The sequence below is a fragment of the Mercurialis annua genome, linkage group LG6 (genome assembly GCF_937616625.2).
Source record: "Mercurialis annua linkage group LG6, ddMerAnnu1.2, whole genome shotgun sequence".
NCBI lineage: Eukaryota > Viridiplantae > Streptophyta > Magnoliopsida > Malpighiales > Euphorbiaceae > Mercurialis > Mercurialis annua.
In genome coordinates, this window is record NC_065575.1 from 39,183,690 (window position 1) to 39,206,649 (window position 22,960).

The 22,960-nt window shown below is 30.5% G+C and overlaps 2 protein-coding genes across 2 annotated transcripts; both read left to right on the forward strand.

The window, feature by feature from the left end:
* Positions 1 to 6,644: 6,644 nt before the first annotated feature.
* On the forward strand, positions 6,645 to 11,549 carry LOC126688257 (probable beta-D-xylosidase 2). Its single transcript, XM_050382890.2, has 7 exons — positions 6,645 to 7,085; positions 7,738 to 8,016; positions 8,873 to 9,042; positions 9,121 to 9,218; positions 9,322 to 9,672; positions 10,325 to 10,738; positions 10,844 to 11,549. Exons 1-7 carry the CDS (start codon positions 6,690 to 6,692, stop codon positions 11,437 to 11,439), a joined length of 2,304 nt encoding a protein of 767 aa, XP_050238847.1. The 5' UTR covers positions 6,645 to 6,689; the 3' UTR covers positions 11,440 to 11,549.
* A 177-nt stretch (positions 11,550 to 11,726) lies between these two features.
* Positions 11,727 to 15,196, forward strand: LOC126688177 (probable beta-D-xylosidase 2). Its single transcript, XM_050382786.1, has 5 exons — positions 11,727 to 12,269; positions 12,351 to 12,629; positions 12,888 to 13,506; positions 13,599 to 14,012; positions 14,592 to 15,196. The coding sequence occupies exons 1-5, from the start codon at positions 11,874 to 11,876 to the stop codon at positions 15,170 to 15,172; spliced, it is 2,289 nt and encodes a 762-aa protein (XP_050238743.1). The 5' UTR covers positions 11,727 to 11,873; the 3' UTR covers positions 15,173 to 15,196.
* Positions 15,197 to 22,960: the final 7,764 nt, after the last annotated feature.

Here is a 22,960-nt window from a genome sequence, read left to right on the forward strand (position 1 = left end):
GTGTGCATTATATGGATACTAATTACCATATTTTCTTGGTGATTATGGAGTATTTGTGCGTAATCATGGATCTTAATTGTGATTATTGTTTTTATGTTAGACGGAATGTTTGGATGCAATATGAAGGTGAAAAGATGATATTTGCTGAGCTTTTATAAAGATTGATGCTTTGGAGAATTTTTGAACTAAAGGAAAAAAAGAAACAGAAGACCTCTTCAGTTAGAGCGTGCCCACGACGTTTTTCAGAAATCAGAATTTTGTGGAAAAAAGCATAAAAAGCTATAATTTGCCATGAGGCATTTTAATTCGTTTTTGGAAGTGATTATTCACTAACACTCTTTATTATTCAGGGGTTATTTTAGAAAAAAAAGATTCCTATTAAAACACAACTTTTATTATTTTTGAATTATATCAGTTTTTCTATTGGAGGGATTTAGGGAGAGATTTTAGGGATGATTAGGTTTAGTAAAATCAAATTCTCAGACCAATTTTTGATCATTGATTGTTTTTAGTTTTCCATTGTTTTTCACTTTCTCTACAACAATTATGTGTGGCTAAACTCTTTTCTTTCCAATGAGATTTAATTGCTCTTTATTATTTTCTCAATTTTATTATTATTCATGTATCTTCTATGTCTATTAGGAATTCTATTTTCGTTGATTGCGTAAAAAGGCCTATTACTCAATTATCAAGATAGTCTATGCCAAAATTAGAATATTAATTCCGTAATTTTTAATTGTTCTAATTATTAGTGGTAGAATTAGAATAACATATTCATGTTATATGGATACATGATCTAATCTAAATGAACCAAGATTTTGAGTTCGTTGATTAGAATTGGGTTTCTCTAAATTGCATTGTTTTTGGTAAATTAAATCGTAGAAACTTTTCTAGGGTTGTTTATTCAATAAGAGAATTAATCAAATGGCTTCCATTGGTTAACGATAAACTAAGGAGAAATTAGGTTATTAGAGCGTCTCAACAACTATAACCAATTTATTGATGAATTTGGAAATTATATTTGCATCGATGATCAATTCAATGAATTAAATTAAGATTGTACCTTGGATTAGAGTTCTCATATTAATTTGTTCTCTCAATTTTTATTATTTGCTTCGAATTGAATTTTACTTTAATTTAATTTATTTTTAATTCCAAATTTAAACCCCCCTATTTTTATTTGAATTTTGTTTAAAAAATAAGTCTACCTAATCTCTGTGGATTCGACCCTACTTGTCATTATTTACAAGTTGTTTTTATTTAGAGAGTAGGAATTATTTTTGTTAGATTCGACACCCATCACCATATATGTTGAAATAACGATTATTAATTCATATATCAATAATAATTAAGATATAAATATAAAAAACATATAAATATAAGTATATATGTATATTATTTTTCAAATATATGTATATTATATTAAAATTCAGATAATTCGGTTTTTTGGTCGGTTCACTTTTCAAAACACCGAACACCAAACTTCACCTAAAGTAGAAATCGAACCAAACCGTTTACACTAAAAAACCAAACCAAACAACAAAGTTCGGTTCGGTTCGATTTTTCGGTTTGTTTCGGTTCTTGTTCACCCCTACGAGCTTGAACTTGATGTTATGTTCGTCAATTCAAACAAGCTAAACATGAATATAGTGGTGTTCGGCTCGTTTAGGTTCTTGAACAACTCGATTAACGGTTTGTGAACGAGCTCGAATAAGAGTTTGTGAACGAGCTCAAATAAAAGGTTGTGAACAAGCTCGTTTAGAAACTCGATTAAATGTTCGCAAACTGACTCATATTTAAATTAATTTATATAAATATCTTGTATAATTCTGAAATTACATAAGTTCAATAAAACTACTGTTTTTATATAATATATCAAAACTACGTAGTTTTGATATAAGAAACTAACATAGATTTATCCTTGTGAATTTAATATATTTGTAAGTGTTAAACGAACGGGCTCGCAAACAAACTCGTTTGTTACTTATCGATCTTGTTCGCGATCTTGTTCGTGAGCTTGTTCGAGAATTCGTTCGTGAGCTTGTTCGTTTAGCAGCTAAACAAACAAACACGAGATGAACACGAGCCGAAAATGAACACTATAAAATCTAAACAAATCGAACATGAACACACTGTTCGCTAAATGAGTCGAACATAAACACTTTAAAGCTCAACTCGACTTGGTTCTACCATTTTCGCTCAAATTTAAACAAATAGCTACAATTGAAACTGAAAATTAACAAAAAGGTGGTGTATTTTTCAATGATGAAACCTTGTAGAAATAATTTTTGAAAACCCTTGAAATTGCACTAGAAAATGTTGAAAGTTATTTTTGGAGACTACTAAAAACTATGTTTTAGAACCGTTCGAAATTGCATTAGAAAAATTTGAATTTTTTTTTTGTAAACCCTTTGATATAGTTAGAAACTGTTTAAAAAAAACACGTGGATGGGAGAAGCGGAGTGGGGAAAAAAAGCGCTATAGCAAAATTCTAAAAAACCTAATGCTATCTAGACTGGAAAAATCAAGTGTAAGGATCTAAAAAATTGAGAAAATGGAAAGAAATTCTGAAAAAGGTTGGAATTAAATTTTAAAAACACTAAAAGGCATCGCTTTGAATTGAACGGTTTTGAAATTCATGGATTTTAACTGCATGAAATGTAAAATCAATGGATTTATGATTTTTTTGTTTGGATTAATTATAAACTCCATGGATTTATAAGAATAAATTTGGAATATTTACAATTCACTATTCATTAAAAATGATAGATTTTAACTTTCCCACCTAGGAGATGGAAAATTAAACAATGGATTTTGAAAGATGAGAGATTGTTACAATCCATGGATTCTCATACTATTTTTTCACCAAACAATAAATTTCCATGAAATCCATAGACTGTGCAAAATCCATGGATATTACTTCTGACAATCCCTAAACACCATATTCCATTTTTCAGTTTTTATGAAATAACTTTTTAAAAATATATATTATTTTCTACAAATAAATAGGGCCTAAATGATTCTATATTTTTAACTATTTTCCTAAAAAAATTACTTTTATTGTAGATGTAAGTTAATATTAAAACGGCTAGATTTCAGATAGAAAGTTCTAGATTCGAATAAATATCATATTATAATATAATAGTATTTAAATAAGTTGTAATTTTTTAAAAACAAGTTTGAGGTTTGATTCTACTCCTCCCATTGTAATTAAAAAAATTGTACATTGTATTAATAGAAAATTACATCTCATAATTGCAATTCATAAGTAGTAGTTATAAAGAAGAAAAGACTAAATAATAAGAGAAGAGGAACAAGTGTAAATAATTAAGAGTTGTTAAGGTTGATGTCAGAGCATTGTTAATTGAGCAACTCATTATCTAATATCAGATTTATAAATAGTTTTTAATTGGACAAAATGTAAGATTTTGCTGTTATAACTGCATTAAGATTCCGGTTGGTATAGCTTTCATCCATCATTAACCATCTCATTTTCGTCCTACCCACCTCTCCTTTATTTTCCATTTCATAACAGACTAATTATTCGATACATTGGAATTGCCAGGAAATATAATTAGGAGGGTGAATTACAAGAGAATTTTTTTTAATCAGCAACTTTTTCATATTATTAGGGTGGAAATTCCATTGTAATATAAAAAAGAAGTTGGATTTCCGATCAATGCCGACCGAAGCGGGCGCACGGATCCGCCTGAGTGGCTCCACCATTGATACTTTGTATCATATATATTGTTTGTTTAATAAATTAATAAAATATATAAAATTATCCCTTTTAAAATGATAATATATGTATATTTTAGACTTAAGTCTGCAATGTGTTGTTTGCTTTTCCGGTTTGTCATCGATTATATGCTTCATAGCATGCTCCAACATTGCATCACTAGAATGAATATTCATCCTATATTGGTCCATAATTTCATCTTAATATTAGTTTGATTGATAACCCAATATTTTTTCAATTTATGTGTTTCAGAATGAATTTAGGAATATTGATGTTCTAGTTTACAATACAATATGCAAAGCAGTGGCATCCTACAAGTCTCATCCTCCGGGTTTTGTTTACTCCGGAAATGATGCCTTTTGTAGTTTAGAAGTTTTTGTAATTTGAGATAGTTAACTGGTTTGTTCGATTTTTCCTTCCACTGCTTTGTGGCTGTTCTAATATATTTATTACTTATAAAAAAACAAAGCAACAAAATAGGTTTCACAAGACGGTCATCTTTATAAAAAATGTTAGCTAGATTTAAGAGATCAGCATCAAATTCAACTACATTTCATACGAATTCATGATTTTATGTATACCTGGAAACTAGCGAGCGTCGAGTGAAAAAAAACATACAACTATATATCATAAACATATAGGCTTTTTTTTAAAACCGAACATGTTTGCTTGGGAGCTAGTGAATATCGAGAGAGAAAAAAAAACACACAATTTTGGATGGTGATGAGCTTTTTTTAGCAAAATGATTTTTAATATGCATTTGTCGAATAAGCCTATCAGACATAGGGACTACTATAAAATGTTATGACTAATTTGATATATATCGCTAATGTTTAAAAAAGCCAAATTTTAATAATCATGTCAATTCTAAACAAATCTTTTAAAATCATTTCATTTAACCCATTTTAGAATATTATGTTTTTTTTTATTGCAATTTTTAAATATATATCGATTTTTACCAGCATTATTAACGGCCATAGAAAAAAAAACCTTGCTTGTTTTTAGAAACATATAGTATAAAACAAATACATATCTATCAATAAAATATATGAGGCGATTTTTAAAATATTGGTTAGGTAGTATTTAGAGTTATATTTATTTCAACTAAGTATCAAAAGGTTTCTTTCACGATGTCATTATAAAATCGGAACCGCCCAATTGAACCTATTGCAACTTTTACACCTTGTGGGAAAATCGAGCAATTAGATTTTTTTCTATGAAATTTTATCATTTTTAATGGAATAAAATAATATAATTACTACAAGACAATATGCAATTTGACTGAGAAAATGTTTTGATGTTTTTATAAAGCACAATGTACTGAATTATGTGCTTTAGTATTTCTAGATGTGTTGCATTACCTAATATTTTATATTTGTTCTTCCCTTATTATATTGTTGTTCCAAAATTTGTTGGTAGCTTCAGGTTCACTCCTTAATTGTATAAAATCCCATTAAGTGGTACCATATTAATTGTTGATTAAGATTTTAGAATTAATAAGTCTATTAAATAGATTTTATTTAATTTATATGGTAAGGTTATTCAAAACTCATATCTGCATTCAGAATAAATCTTATGCTTCTCCATAATATTTAATTTAATGCTAGTTATTTGTCATCATTTAAATTTCTGAAACCTTAAATTGTTATGTGGTATGAATTCTAAGCTCTCTTTTAAGTGAAGATACTTCATTTCAACGAAAACGTTATGATGCAATTTGCGAAAAAGCAAATGTTATGCTTGCCAGCCAATTTGATGGAAATTATTTTAAGATTGACCGTAAGAGTTATAATGTTAATATATTCATAACCTTTCACCAATTGGATTGTAGAGTAAGTAAAAACCATGCAAAATCATTAGTCCGATCCAAACCAAATTAAAATGATTGGTTAAAATGATTAAAATATAGTAAAACTTAAACTTTTTAACATTTTAAAAATATATTCAAATCTTTCAAAAGTTGTAAATCTATTCAATTTGATCAATTCACCGAATTTGTACATGTTAAATTGGCATAAAATATGAAATTATAAATTATCATACCACATGGCAACCCCATTGATAACTTTTCTTCTTCTAAAATTAAAAAATTACACATTTCAATTGCCGTGTAGGCATTAATTAAATTGGAAAATTGAATAGATTTTTAGAGAATTTATCAAATTGCACAACTTTAAAGATTCCGAATATACTTTCAAAAAAATTCAGATTTTTGGATTTATGGTAAACCTCAAATGTATTGGTTTACATGTGAATAATTAAAAAGTTAAATTTTTTTATTTGAATTTGTTTTTTATCATTAGCTAACCAAACCAACCAAAAAACCCAAACTTTAAAATAATGTGTTTTCTTATTAATATATATGTATATAAATAAAAATATAATTTAATTATTGAAATATTTATATATAAATATAATATATGTGAGTATAGACATGTAGGTAAATATCATATAAATAAATACACACACACAAATAAATTAATACATATTAATTTAATTATGATGTACACTTCCTATTTAAATCTATGTGATCTAAATCGAATCAAACCGAATCGAAAGTTTGTAATATGATTTGATTTTAAATTTTATTAAGAACTAAACCCACCCCTAATTGGATGATCTAACCTCCAATTCATCATCCTTACTTTGTGACCTACCATTTCTTTTATTCCAACAACCCAATCAGAAAAGGACACGTAATACATAAACCCCACTGCACTTGCTATCTCCAACTTAAATATGGCCCATAATCCATAAAGAGAAAAAGCAAATGCTTTTCCTTAAATCTTTAACATTTAAACATTTTTTCACCAATAATTTAAAAAAAAAAAACTATTTTATTTTAAAATCAAAATCAATTTCACTTTTAGCAGAAAAATTTCAAGCCCCTTGCCTATAAATACTACACTTTTATTATTCTTTGGCCCATAATCTCTTAAACTTCAAGCAAATGGCACCAAACTCAGCTATTTTCTTGTTACTCTTACTGGTTTTTTCTTGGCAAACCAGCAAAGCTGACGTGGAGCCATTTGCCTGCCACCCAAAAGATAAAACGACAAGAAACTTGCCGTTTTGCCAAGTGAAGTTGCCGATACATGAAAGAGTAAAGGACCTTGTCGGAAGATTGAGACTGCCGGAGAAGATTGGGCTGCTGGTGAACAATGCCGGTGCAGTTCCGAGACTCGGAATTAAAGGATACGAATGGTGGTCTGAGGCTCTTCATGGTGTTTCAAATGTGGGTCCTGGGACCAAGTTTGGTGGGGCCTTCCCTGGGGCCACTAGCTTCCCTCAAGTTATCACTACTGCTGCTTCTTTCAATTCCACTCTCTGGGAGGCTATTGGACAGGTTTTTTCACATTTGAACCACGGTTAATTTTTTATGTTTAAGCGGTAAACATTTTTAAAATTGGATTAATGTGATATAAATCTTTAAATTATACACGTTTTTATATTTTAATTATATTTTATAAAAGCTGGTGATATATATATTAATTACCTTTTTTGACAAATTGATTGAAAATTTAGTAAAAAAATTGATAATGTGGAAATTGGATCTTCAAAAAACACCATTTTAATATTTGAATGATAATGGCCAACTCCAACTTCTACCTCATCGATATTTATTATATATAGTACATCGAATTGTCAGGAAATAATAATTTGTGAATATGTTTATTATTTTGGTTGCAATTTTCAACTCGTGTATTGATTTGTTAAGAAAATATATACTTTTACCAATTATTATAAAGCATAATTAAATTACAAATAAATATATAATTCATAATTTATATGACATTAATTCTTAAATAAAAAAAAGTAGTTTTTTTATATATGAAAACACAGCATTTCACGGGTAATTTAAGTTTTTGCATAGCATATCATAATTATTTATTTATGATTGGAATAATTTTCCGTAGTGCAACTTGATCAAGTTGAGCAAGTTGCGCAATATAGCAGAGAAACAGTAGAAAAGGCTAAAATAAACAATGTTGGCGCAGGTTGTGTCAGACGAAGCAAGAGCCATGTACAATGGAGGAATGGCGGGACTAACTTATTGGAGCCCAAATGTGAATATTTTAAGGGACCCAAGGTGGGGCCGGGGACAGGAAACTCCCGGTGAAGATCCTCTCGTAGTCGGTAAATATGCCGCCAGTTACGTCAAGGGTTTACAGGGAAACGACGGTGACCGGTTGAAAGTAGCCGCTTCCTGTAAGCATTTCACAGCATATGACCTCGATAACTGGAATGGAGTGGATCGTTTCCATTTTAATGCTAAGGTACGTTTTATATTTTTGGATTTGTACGAACGAATAAAAAAGTGTTGGTTTTGATGTGAGTTTACATGAAAGTGCATTGCTTGGTTCTAGTACTAGTCGTACTTGATTAAATCATGTTAGAATACTATTTCATCAGTAGCGGAATCAAAACTAAACACGTAAAATTAATGAATCTGTGCTGAATTTTAGTAGATTTATGTTAAAAATGTATCAATCTGTTTATAATATAAAATAATTAATGGAATTTGAAGATTTGCGAATCCATCCAAACCCTTCAAATTATACTATCTATATTTAAAATGGTGATATAAATAAGTTAATTAATTTGTATGTAAACTTGAACTAAGAGTTACATCTTTTACAATAAACGTATGACAGAATGAATCTTTAAATTCAAAATGTTAGGGTTTAAATTTGAATAAAGCCCTTTTTTTCTGTCAAATTTCTTATAAGAAATTTAATGGCAAGTGGGCAAGCAAGACATATTGGTGAGGGGCTGCAAGTTCAGACTCATAATTACAAATCGCATTATCAAATAGTATATTGTTTCTTGCATAAAGTTATATATTATCTCCTTATCTTATACCAAAAGCTATTTCCTCTTTGGCTTTGTCATTATCTGTAATAAAATCATTAACTAAAAACATATATGGGTCATGCATAATTAACTATCTCCCTTTTTATGCAATCAAAATGCTAATACATAATGTCAACGAGTTGGTGTATCGTATTCGTGTCATATCGATTCATTTTATAAACACGATTGGAGCCAATACTAACATGATCTATTTATTAATCATGCCAACGTAAACACGACATATAAATTAAACGGATTCTGTAAATGGTTGTGGAACAGGTAAGCAAACAGGACATAGAGGACACATTTGATGTGCCATTCAGAATGTGTGTAAAAGAAGGAAAGGTGGCTAGTGTTATGTGCTCATATAATCAAGTTAACGGCATTCCTACTTGTGCCGATCCCAATCTACTCAAGAAAACCGTACGAACTCAATGGGGTCTAAACGGGTAATTATTAATTAAAGTTCGAATTTTATTTTTTAAAAAATTAATTAATTGTGCATTAATTTGGAATATTATCCACAGATATATAGTTTCAGACTGTGATTCAGTTGGGGTTTATTACGATAAACAACACTATACATCAACTCCTGAACAAGCAGCCGCTGATGCTATCAAAGCAGGCTAGTCATTATCATTTATCATTATCAATTCTGTTTGAATTTATAAGATTTTTTTATAAGACCATCTAGAGCAGTTTGAAATTTTTTGGATTTATATTTACAGGTCTAGATTTGGACTGTGGTCCATTTCTTGCTGTGCACACGCAAGCAGCAGTTAAAAAAGGCCTGGTCAATGAGGCTGAAATTAATGGTGCTTTAATGAATACGCTTGCTGTTCAGATGCGGCTAGGTTTGTTCGACGGCGAACCATCAGCTCAGCCATATGGGAAACTTGGTCCGAAGGACGTGTGCACCCCGGCTCACCAAGAGTTAGCCCTTGAGGCTGCCAGGCAAGGGATTGTTCTTTTGAAGAATAAGGGTGCTTCGTTGCCTTTATCCCCTCGCCGTCATCGTAGTGTTGCAATTATTGGACCTAACTCCAATGCGAGTGTCACTATGATTGGCAATTATGCTGGTAAGTCCACTTCTAGCTGGGGCGGAGTTAACAATTTTGGAATGGAAGACTTAAATTGCACCAAAAAAATATTTAGGATGCTAATTTATAAAAATACAAACTTAATAACTATATTTAGAAGAAAAAAAAGTTGAAAGAATACTTTCAAAAAGAAAATTAGAGCGTTCCGCCCGACTTTTAATTCTTTGAAATGAACACATTAAGTTAAAATTTTGCCATCTTCGAACTTTATTTGATTTTAAAATTAAAAATTCAATTGATTTAAATTACTTTGAAGGATTCGAGTTTGATAAAATAATTAAAAATCGAACTTGAACTGATTATCAGTGTAAATATTTGATGATTAAATTTTAAATAAGTGTTTAAATATATATAATTATAATAAATAAATTTATTAAAATATAAATTAGTAAAAAAATTGATAAGTTTGCGAGTTTGTTAAGTCCAATATCTTGATTTTCCAAGCCGACTTGATAATTGACTTGAATATTCGAATTTATACTCGATTCGGTTAACATTAACGTAATTTTGTATACATTTTTAAAGTTAAATTCAAATGGTTGATTAGTTAGTTGATTCAATTTTACTACATTTTTTTTATCAACATGACGAAAGGCTTGACATTTTGTTTAACAATTTTTGTGTCCGTTAGGTGTTGCTTGTCGTTACACTACGCCATTGCAAGGAATTGGGAGCTACACAAAGACAATTTACAAAAAAGGTTGTACAGACGTGAGCTGTGTTAATGACAAGCTATTCAACGGTGCAATTGACGCTGCACGGCAAGCGGATGCAACAATTTTAGTGATGGGCCTTGACCAATCAATTGAAGCTGAGTTCAGAGATCGAACTGGGCTTCTCCTTCCGGGCCATCAACAAGAGCTTGTATCTAAAGTTGCCGCGGCCTCTAAAGGCCCGACTATTTTGGTCTTAATGTCTGGTGGGCCTATAGATGTATCTTTCGCAAAAAAGGACCCAAAAATTGCTGCTATTTTATGGGCTGGATATCCGGGCCAGGCCGGTGGAGCTGCCATTGCTGATGTTCTGTTTGGAACAACTAATCCAGGTTTCTTAATTAAATTAAATCAATAAAGTTAATTTGTTTTAATGTAACGTTATAATTTATTTTAATTTCATTTAACTTAATTTTAATTTTTTTTAAAAAATCTAGGAGGGAAGCTGCCAATGACATGGTATCCACAAGAGTACATAACAAATTTGGCAATGACAGAAATGGGCATGAGATCAAGCGAATCAAAGAATTATCCAGGAAGAACCTATAGATTCTACAAGGGCAAAGTGGTCTACCCATTTGGCCACGGACTCAGCTACTCACACTTTACTCACACCATAGCCACAGCCCCCACCTTACTCACTGTACCACTCGACGGACACCGAGGAAACGCCACCGTTTCAGGCAAAGCAATTAGAGTGACACATACAAAATGTAACAGGCTCTCACTACAAATTGAAGTGGACGTTAAAAATGTTGGGTCCAAAAACGGAGCTCACACACTGTTAGTCTACTCTACACCGCCAGGTGGACAATGGGCTCCACGTAAGCAATTGGTGGCCTTTGAAAAACTGCATGTTCCTGCAAGAACACAACGAAGAGTTGGGATTAAAATACACGTGTGCAAGCTTCTTAGTGTTGTGGATCGATCTGGAACTCGAAGGATTCCTATTGGTCCACATAGTCTTCAAATTGGTGATGCTAAGCACTCGGTGTCACTTCAAGCTTCAGTTCTTGGAGTCATTAAGTCTTAATTTCATCATTAAGGGATAATTATAATTATAGGTTTGAAATTTGTTTTCTTAGCAAATTTTATCTTAATTAGTCAATTCAAATGAATTTATCTTCCACGTATTGACATCCAGTTTCTTACTGTTATCTAGATTTACATGAATTTCGTTATTACGGATAAAATTTTAAAATTGTTTTAATAATGACTTAACATAGTCTTCCATAAAATCTGATTAACACCTAATCAGAAATTAAATCTAAGCTGTTTCTATTTAATAGCAGAATTAGCCAAATTGAACACCTAATCAGGCGAATTCCATTTTTAGACAAATTTAGCCGGCAACGGATACACATATTTTTCAAATTTAAGTCAGTATATAAATACTACAGAATTCTCTTCATTAATTCATATCTTAATCCATTTACTTAATCCTCAGCTTCATTAACTCAAACGACGATGGATTACAAAATTCTCTTCATTATTCTTGTCACGATAGTATCTATACAAATGAGATTTAGTACAGCACGCGAACCATTTGCCTGTGATCCAAAAGCTGCAATGACAAAGAATTTGACGTTTTGCAAAACGACATTGCCGATACAGGCTAGAGTAAAGGACATTCTTAGTCGTTTAACATTGCAAGAGAAAATTACATCATTAATCAACACTGCTGCACCAATTCCACGTCTAGGAATTGAAAAATATGAATGGTGGTCTGAAGCGCTTCACGGTGTTTCAAATGTGGGTCCCGGGACCAAGTTTGGTGGGGCCTTCCCTGGGGCCACCAGCTTCCCTCAAGTCATCACTACTGCTTCCTCATTCAATGCCACCTTATGGGAGAAAATTGGACAGGTAAATGTTGCACGGAAACGGAAACGCTAAAATCAAATGATAATTTTGGAAATATTTTAATTTAAATGAATATTATTTTAGGTGGTTTCGGATGAAGCAAGAGCAATGTACAATGGAGGAATGGGAGGGCTAACATATTGGAGTCCAAATGTGAATATATTTAGAGATCCTAGATGGGGAAGAGGACAGGAGACACCTGGCGAAGATCCTCTAGTCACTGGTGTATATGCAGTTAGCTACGTCCGCGGTCTTCAAGGGTATGATCGCAACAAATTGAAAGTTGCTGCATGCTGCAAGCATTTCACAGCTTATGACTTAGATAACTGGAATGGAGTCGATCGTTTTCATTTTAATGCTTCTGTAAGTCATTTATCATATCTTAAATAGCAGACACAGCAAAACGGGACACTTTAACACAACATTATTTCAAAGTTTTCTAAGTTAAAATTGAAGCTTTATATTCTTCAAAAAAAATTGTAACTTCAGGTATGAAATGTCAAGTGTCCAACTCGTTTTGAGAAATAAAAACGTTGATTGAATGAAAGGTCTCGTTAATTAAATTACATTTTTATTTTGTCCATTTTTATAAAATATAATAAAAATATTCTGAATCTGCAGGTGAGCAAGCAAGAACTGGAGGATACGTATAATGTGCCGTTCAAGATGTGTGTAGAACAAGGTAAGGTGGCGAGTGTAATGTGCTCGTATAATCAGGTTAACGGAGTTCCAACTTGCGCTGATCGTAATCTCTGGACTGAAACCGTACGTAATAAATGGAATCTTTACGGCTATGTTGTCTCCGACTGTGACTCCGTCGGAGTTCTGTTCGATCAGCAACACTACACAAAAACACCCGAAGAAGCTGCAGCCATTTCTATCAAAGCAGGTTTGAATTTGGACTGTGGCCCATTCTTAGCGCTTCACACTGAGAATGCAATCAAGCAAAATTTGGTAAAAGTAGAAGACGTAGATTCTGCATTAGGGTATTTACTTACAACGCAAATTAGATTAGGTATGTTCGACGGCGAGCCATCGGTTCAGAAATATGGCCAATTAGGTTCGAAAGATGTGTGCACTCAGGCTCATCAGGATCTTGCACTTGAAGCCGCTAGACAAGGGATTGTGCTTTTGAAGAATCTCAACGCTACATTGCCTTTATCCTCTCGCACCCATCGTACTGTCGCCGTTATTGGTCCTAACTCTAATGTTACCGTTACCATGATCGGCAATTATGCTGGTAAGATAGTATTTTCAAAATAATCGTTATTTTTAAGAAAATTGAAACTCGACGCAAAATTGTATGGTTCTGATTTGTGCATGCATGTGTAGGAATTGCATGCGGGTATACTACGCCACTCCAGGGAATAAGTACGTACGCCGAGACGATTTACCAAACGGGGTGTAACGGTACGGCGTGTGGTAGTGACGCCCAATTTGGCGGAGCGGTTGATGCGGCGCGGCAAGCGGAGGCAACGGTGTTAGTAATGGGTTTGGATCAGTCTTTTGAGCAAGAAATGAGGGACAGAGTTGATGTTCTTCTACCTGGTCATCAGCAGGATTTGATCTCTAGAGTTGCTAATGCTTCGAAAGGCCCAGTTATATTAGTGCTGATGTCTGGTGGCCCAATTGATGTTTCTTTTGCTGAAAATGATCCAAGAATTTCTGCTATTTTATGGGCCGGTTATCCGGGCCAAGCTGGTGGAGCTGCCATTGCTGATGTGTTGTTTGGCACCACTAATCCAGGTATATTCTTTTCTTTTCTATTTCTCAAACTTGAAATATGAACTGTAGCTCAAATAATATTTGTGTTTTATGATTTTATTATCTCGCATTTATGATGATAAACGAAAATGACTAGAATTTGACAATAAACTTTTACATGAAATCCAGACCAAATCCAAACCTGCTACAATTTCAATTTTTATGCACGAATCTTTAAATTATATAGTTAGTTTGAGCTAGATAAAATCAATTATGAAGGTCGGACTTAAATAATAAATACTAGGCCCAAATCAAGCTCGGATCAGGCTTGAACTAATATTTAGAAATTTCAAATCCAATTTGAAATGTTCAAACTCGGCTCATGGATATGTATAACAATGGGAGAGAGGTTAAAGTTGGGGGACTTTGGTAAAAAAAATACCCTTAAATTGATCAATTTTCATGGATTTACATCAAAGGTATCAATTTTTAAAAGGGGCTAATTAATAGGAAAAAATGACTTAATAGATCAAAATTTAGACTAATTAATTTTAGTGTAAACTATTGATCTTGTGTAATTTAGAGTAAATTAATATTTAATTGCTTTTGTTTGAATATCAGGAGGAAAGCTATCTGTAACATGGTACCCCCAAGACTATCTTGCAAAGGTACCAATGACAAACATGGCAATGAGACAGTCAACTAACTACCCAGGACGAACCTACAGGTTCTACAACGGACCAGTAGTGTACCCATTTGGACACGGCTTAACCTACACAAAATTTCTTCACAAACCCGCAAAAATTCCATCAGAGATTAAGGTTTCAATCAACGGTCACCACCGCAACCGGAATCTCTCATCAATGACAAGAAAATCCGTCCTACTTAAGAATGCCAAATGTAAAAATCTTTTATTGAATATAGACGTAGATGTGAAAAATGTAGGATCGGTATACGGGACAGAGACGCTATTAGTCTTCTCAACGCCTCCGTCAAGTATAGTCGGAGCGCCGCTGAAGCAGCTGGTGGCGTTTGAGAAAGTGGGAGTCGCCGCTATGAGCGAAAGAAGAGTGAGGATTAAGATAAATGTGTGCGACCGTATGAGCATTGTTGATAAGTCTGGAAATGCAAGACTTGCATTGGGTCAATATTTGATTTCCATTGGTGACATTAAGCATTCTGTTTCAATTGTACCATATTAATTAATAATAAAATTTAATTCATCAGATTACAGTTTCCAGGTTTTTAGTTTACAATGTGATTTCTTTAATTTTTTTATCCTGAAGGTTGGAGTTTGGCTGGCTGGATGGTGATTTTACATATTTTGTGATATCATGTAATTATGCACAGTAATTGATTGGTTTGGTTTATACTTTATTGTGAGTGGTTTTATCCAAAACCAGATAAGATTCCTTATGCCCAGTCAGATTTTAATCATACTTTAATCAGATAAAGATTTGATAATTGATATCCTTTCATTCAGATTAATTTCAGGCCATGACTCTCATGCTTATTTCTTAATGGTCCAAAGGTAATTATAATAGTTACTCTATCTCTACAAGATAAATATGGTTAGGACTCAAAGGGAATTTTTTTACTGAAGGTGCATGAATCTTGTTCTCTTGGTTGCCTAAATTATTTCCAAACTATAATATCCTTAGAGTAATAATGTATTTTGTTTTAATAAATTTTGTTTCCTTTAAAGTGGAAGACGCGAGTTACATTAATGTCCAACAAAAAATTAATCCTACTATGAGATTTTTTACCGTTTTTGTTGTCTGTGAGTTATATGGCATTCACGTCGGATTTTACGTGGCACCATGTGAAACTCTCATGCAAGAATAGAAAAAAAAAATATTTACGTGAGTAATGTCAACCAATTTTAACAAACATGTAAATTTTTAACTAAATAAATTGTACAAATTAAATAGAATTTAAAGATTGTTTGGCAAACTAAATAGTATAAGATCTGTTAATTTACGAATTGGAAGATTCCCTCAAATGAAAGAATAGTAAATTTCTATCTTGTTATTGGATGGGCAATCCAATCACAATTCAGAAGTAAGCACCAATTATTCTTTACAAAAATTTCTGAAACGCAAAGAAGAAAATGAGCAGTAGTAGCAGTAAAGCACGCGGGCCAATGAAATTCAACCAGACAATAATTAAAACATCCCAAATAGGAAGGCGTACCCCAAGCAAACAATTTTCCAAGCACCACCAAACACTAATATTGGTCGATGAATAATAAACCCTAAGTCGTAAGCAGAGTCAGGCATTGCGTAACACATTCATTCATTCAACGTTGTATTATCATCGGCATCTTCTTCCGTCTAAAGCTCCAATAAGACCGCACAGTCTGAGGTTAGCATGTGCGATAAGACAAAAGTTGCAGCATGGCACTGATTTTGACATATTATTACATATGATATTATGAATTGAATTCACAGCAACGAGATAAAATCCTATCTCCTCCAATAATAATAGTTCCTCATCATATTCATACTGACGATATAACATAAAGTACCACTTGGCTGTACCAATACCATATCCTTCGTCATCTTTATACCTAGCCTTACCAAGTCCTATCCTCGCCCATATATGCATGAACCTATCAACAATGCACCTTAACTCTAACAGCATCTTCATGGCATCTTTAATATCACGAGAATTCTCTTCACATCAATAAATCGTTCATTTTATTTATTTTCTCTTCACATTTATTATTGTAAAAAAAAAAACATTATCGTGCCACTTTACCAGCCAGTGTTACCAACCAAGTGCATTACTTCATTAAAATTATGACTGTTTAATGTCGTTTTAATCTTATTACATAATTTAGGCCTAATTACTTAAAAAATCTCACCTTAAACTTTTTTTTCGTTTATACTCTGACCTTGTAAAAAAGTCATTTGCCAATTTTGGGTTTTTACGTATCATCTCTACCCAATAAAAAAATATAATTGACAATTTAATGAATTAAAAGATGAAAAAATTAGAAATAATTAAATAAAAGGTTATATCATACGTCTAATTAGTATATAAACATAAATTAAAGGATTATTTTAAACTTTTTTTCAAGTGAAAAGAGGCAATTTTAGTACTTTTGGGTAGAGATGATACTTAAAACCCAAAATTGGGTATAAATGACTTTTTTACAAGGTCAGGATATAAACCAAAAAAATGTTCAAGGTGAGAGTTTTTTTAAGTAATTAAACCTATAATTTTAAATGTAGTATAAAGTACTACTTTGACTACTTGATAAAACAAATTACTATTACTATATTAATTACAGTTATAAAAAGATATTAATTAATTTATCAATGAAATTCTATTATTTAATATCTTCTCAATTTAAAATTATTTTATATGTTTATTTTATTATTTAATATTTTACTCTAAGTTGATAAGTAGACCAAGCAAAATAATTTTTAATTTCTTGCATATTAACTTCTTAGGTAATTAACTCTCCGGGATGTATACTTTTCGGAAATTGTATAATTTAGAACCGAGTGAGGCTTAAGAATTCGTGTAACACATTTTACATAAAAAAAACAACAATTTATGAGATAATTAGAGATGGTATTCTAATTTTATTTGATTAATAAATTGGGATACAATTAAGATATTAGTAAATAATATAAGCGCATAGCAGTGTACTGCTAAGTCGTGGGTTTAAATCCTCTCACAAACGCTCCTCCCTCTCTAATAACAAAAAAATAAGCTACCACTACTATTTCAACAATTATTAATAAACTATTACTTTTTAATATTAATTAATTATTAATTTAAAATTAATTACTTAACAAAACGAATTATTACTAAATTATTATTATTTAATATTTTTAGTTTTAATTATTAATTACAAAAGTATACAATAGTTAGCATTTTATAATATAAGTCAAGTGCAAAATACATAAAGCAATCATAATTTACTAAAATGTTTAGGGATATGGTATAGCTGATCATATATTAAAATGGGTGTAATTTAATTTAGGCTTAATTGCTACAAAAATCAACAACTTTCGTGTGTTTTTGGTATTTGACACGAATTTTTAAGTTTGGCATATAAATACACGAAGTATCAATTTTTTGCTATATAACATGGGCACCATTTTTGAAATAAAACGACACCGTTTTTCACCTAAAACGGAAACTTGGTCATATATGCAAAAAAATGATAATTTGTGTATTTATATGCCAAAATTGAAAGTTCGTGTCAAATACTAAAGCATGCGAAAGTTGGTGATTTTTTGTGCATTTAAGCTTTTAATTTATTATTCAATCACGTAAAAGAATTTTTGGCAAGCAAAGAAAAGGTAGGGGTAGAGACGTAGAGTGAAATAAGGTGAAAAGAATTTTGATTTTCTTTGGTTTGTTTTGGTTTGCTTAAGTTCCTTCTATATAATTGCAATCGGTTAATAATAGCACATTATTCTGGGCAGCATTTGAGGAGAAAAGGCTGACCGAGTTGGTATTTGATGACTCGAAAAAAGATTCCCAAAACTCGAGACTCACTCATCATATATTCTCTTAACACCACACCCTTTTCACATGTTTTCAATTATTGCATCGCTTCTTTTTAAATCTTTTGATCACTTTTTAAATTTATCTTATTTTTCCCCTTCTTCTTTTGTCTTTTGATCACAAATTACCAGCAATCGTCTATCGGTGTAGTATGGGTTAAATATATGAGTTGCATCTAAGCTTTACGTGTTTCACACATAACTCGTAGTGTGACTCGTCAAATTATTATAATTATATTTATTATATATTAAGGTAATTATATTTATGTTTCATTAGCAACTATATAATAAAAAAATTAAAATAATAATTATTAAATATTTAAAATAGTCTATTTTAGTTTGTACTCTAAATAATTATCTTAACATAATAATTTATTTTAATTATTACTCCAACTTTAATTATTATCTTAATAACTTTTAATTAATAATTATATATATATATATATATATATAATTAACATATGATTAAAATATAAGTATTAAATATTTAAAATAATCTATTTTATATTAGTATTCTAAGCAATTATTTTAATATAATAGTTTATTTTAATTAGTGCTATAACTTTAATTATTATCTTAATAATTTCTAATTAATAATTATATTTTATAAAATAAAAAGACATTAACATAGATAGGCCAATCTTCTCATCCCATTTTTTCATACTTTTATATATAGTATAAATAAATATAATACTTCCTCCGTTCCTTTTAAAAAGTCACATATTCTCTTTTGAGATGTTCAATTTAAAAAGTCTCGTTATTATTTTTAGAATATTTTTCTATTGAATACCCTATTTTATCCTTCTTTTATTCATCTTAAAAGAACAATTTCAAAAATTCCACTATAATTAATAAGGGCAAAACATGAAAAAAATATGAAAAAACAAGAATAATAAATATTTTTTTAATCTGTTTGTAAAAACAAATGGGACTTCTTAAATGAGACAGAGGAGTATGGTTTTATTTTTATTTTTAGTTTTGATGAATGTGTCTCAATATTTTTTGAATCAAATAAAATTAATATACCAAACCTACTGAATTATAATTTCGAAATATTACCTATCGTGCTAAAACTCATTTTCAGAATATGATTGTTATGTTAAACTAATTGAGTCAATATTAAAATACTGTCAGCTAAAATAGAAAAATACTACAGTATATGATTCAGAAATACTGTATAAATTACTATTAAATTTAAATGTAGACAAATGTAGCTAAATCAGCATTGTTGGATGAATATAATGGTTTAATATAATTAAGAGTGTCGTGTGTGAAATGACTAGTAATGGAGTTGACATTTGGAATTAGAAGAAGAGCATATGGTCAAAGATAGATGTTGAATAGGAATATAAAAGATCCATGCTTCGGCTGTATACTGTCAATTACTGGAGAAATTTAGTGAATAATAAGATGGATGGGCATGGCTTGCTCAGGATTTGCTTGACTTTGCTCTTTTTTTTTTCTTTGAAAATCAATTTCATTGACTTTGTGAGTGATGAATTGGCTGTTCTATTTATTTGGCATGTGTAGATTAGTTTCTTTGCCATCACCTTTTGTCAAGCTTAATGTTTTAATGAACCTGAAAATATAGACTATTTTTATAGATATTTTTATAGTTATAATTCAAAAGGTTTATTTTACTTTTTGAACTCAAAACCAAAAATTGAATAAGGCCAAACTTATAAATTAAAAAAACAATTTTAAAATAGACATTTAAATAAAAAACACTTTCAAAATAAGCGATTTAGCTTTTGTACACTTTCAACTATAAATGGTCCAATAATTTATTATGACCTCAGCTATTAATATTCTAATCATTCAGGGCCACATATACGGATTGGACTCTCACGTTTAGTTCGGTTTTAAGTTTGGACGCTAATGAATTTTTTTTTTAACGTTATAAAAAAAATTCACTTTCTTATTCTCCGAACTTAAAATGTCACATAACTGTTAGTGTCTGGCCAATTCAGTAGTGACGTATTAGGTTTGATGATTCACATTGACCAGTCACTAACGGACATGTAGCAGTTTAGACTTAAGAGGGTTTTTATACCGTTAAATACTTCCATCGAAAAAAACAATTCATTAGAGTTCAAATTCAAAATATAACCAAACGTGAGGATATAATATGAATATTTAACCAATTATTTAGTGTCACCTCAGCTAATGGGGTAAACTGAGTCAAATTAGTCAAATTAAGAGTGTTTTTATCAAAAACTATAAAATTTATCCTTAATTGATATTTTGTGCCAAATTGAGAAGACAAAATGAACCTTTGTTGAATTTTAATTCAGTTTCAAATTTTTTTAATAATTTTTGATAATTTATCACAATTGATTAGTAGCATGTGTTCAATCGCACATGGTCTATATGTAAAAAAAAAACTATATTTACGTGGAATTCGAAATATTGAGTTAAAATTTTACAAAATTCAAAAATGATTGTTTTTTTAGTTCATGTGGCATTTCCATGTCGGTTCATCACGGACTGTTTTTTAAAGAAAATAATTCAATACTAAAAAATAATATATACAATTATTAAATCTCAAATTTGACATTAGTGTCAATTTAATTTGTACCTCCACTTATAAGTTGGTAAACCATGTATCAACTATCAAGCATTCATTTCTATTACTATAGAGAGATTCTGATAATTAATAAATACTACCTCCGTTCTTTTTTAGTTGTCCATTTAGCCAATATTGCATATACCAAGATAGTGCTTATTTTGTTTTAATTTATAAAGAAAAATACTAATATAGCCCTATTAGTTAATAAATGCCTTTTAAATTAAAACATAGAATCATTTATTAGGGATGGGTAAACTTAGAACATAAGTAGTTAATATCGCATGGGATTTCTAAATGGACAACTATTTGTAGACAAATAAAATTGGCTAAATGGACAACTAAAAAAGAACGGAGGGAGTAATAAATAATCCTGAAGAAATTTGAAATTTGAATCCGTTACTGCAACCTCAATTTTAAATTAAGAGATAAATATCTAAATAAAAATATATTTAAACATGGGATGAGTCGAGCTGTGCTGTATGATCCAATCAAACATTCATATTGGCCTCCCACTAAAGCATTAAAAAATAAGATGAATCAGCAATCGATTCTTTATAAAGTAATATTTAATTAATTAAATTATGAACTTGTTTGTTCAATGTGTTCTATAAACTCATTTCAAACGACCCAAGCAGTTCGGAGAAACAGATGGTTAGCCGTTGGATGCATATATTATTGGCTTATAATATACTTTTATTAAAACCAATTAATATACTCTTAACTTAATTTTGATTCTTCAAACTATGTAGTCTTTTATATGTATATGTTCTTTTACAAACATTTTTTGTTGCCACATAATCGATTTTAGCAATCAATGATAGTAGTTAGTTGCATTTTTTTAATCCATCAATGATCAGAAGATATTTGCTAAACCACATTAGATAAGGGTTCTGTAATTTCCGACGAACTATATATATTAAAAACTGTTCTAATTTATTTTTGTTAACTAGATACTATTTAATTAATTCAAATTGCAGGACGAGTATTTATATTCGACAACTGATTGATACTTAATTTAAATGTTTTATAATCGTCGGATCAGATGTTTTATACCAGACTCTAGTAAGAATTTCATATATAAAAAATCAATTATATAAAAGAAATATAAATAAATAAAATAATTGTTCGCAGGTAAAGTTTCAAAGTTAGAATATTAACCACGTTTATAAATAATTAGAGGGTAATTGGTTTTAGGTATTACCGTACTTTTTTTTCAGTTTGATTACCAAACTTTAAAACGTTATATATTGATTATTGCATGTATTGTCTATGACTCGAGAAACGGTCAATTCATGCTTATGTGCCGTCAATTTGTGCTTCAATTTTCTCTTATTTTTACTCCGGTAAAAAAAATTAACAGAGCTATGGGACTGGGGAGGGTCTTGTTCCCCCTCAACTTCTAAAAATTGTTTAAATTAGTACATAAATATGTACATAGCAATTTGGCCCTCACTTTTAAAAATAATCCCTTATATATAATAAATACTGCAATTTAGCCCACCTAATGTAATAATTATGGCTCTGTCACTAACATCAACTATATAAACATGAGACATTTCACGCTCATTTACCCTATAACAACTATCGATATTTTTTAAAATTTAAAATTTTATAGTGAAATATGACTTCCATATAGAGAAAAATTGATCGTATTTTTTTAAAAAAATTACCAAAGACGCTAAAAATATACTACAATAATTAATTTATAATATTTTGAAGTCCGATAACTAAAATGTAAAAAGAGAAAAATACAGTAACCTCAGAATTAATAAGTTATAATTAGGTGTATGATTTGGCAAATACAAAAAAGGCCACCAATGTTAAGCTGGCGTTGTTGGCCATTTAAAAGGGTGCTATAACTATAAGGCAAAGCACTAAGAACTCATTCCCATTTA

Excerpts from the sequence above, each read along its gene's own strand:
- LOC126688257 (XM_050382890.2), top strand. The coding sequence starts at position 6,690 with ATGGCACCAAACTCAGCTATTTTCTTGTTACTCTTACTGGTTTTTTCT. Across the intron at positions 9,043-9,120 it reads ACTCAATGGGGTCTAAACGG|ATATATAGTTTCAGACTGTG; the intron begins GTAATTATTAAT and ends TATTATCCACAG. Across the intron at positions 10,739-10,843 it reads GTTTGGAACAACTAATCCAG|GAGGGAAGCTGCCAATGACA; the intron begins GTTTCTTAATTA and ends TAAAAAATCTAG.
- LOC126688177 (XM_050382786.1), top strand. The coding sequence starts at position 11,874 with ATGGATTACAAAATTCTCTTCATTATTCTTGTCACGATAGTATCTATA. Across the intron at positions 12,270-12,350 it reads TATGGGAGAAAATTGGACAG|GTGGTTTCGGATGAAGCAAG; the intron begins GTAAATGTTGCA and ends ATATTATTTTAG. Across the intron at positions 12,630-12,887 it reads GTTTTCATTTTAATGCTTCT|GTGAGCAAGCAAGAACTGGA; the intron begins GTAAGTCATTTA and ends CTGAATCTGCAG.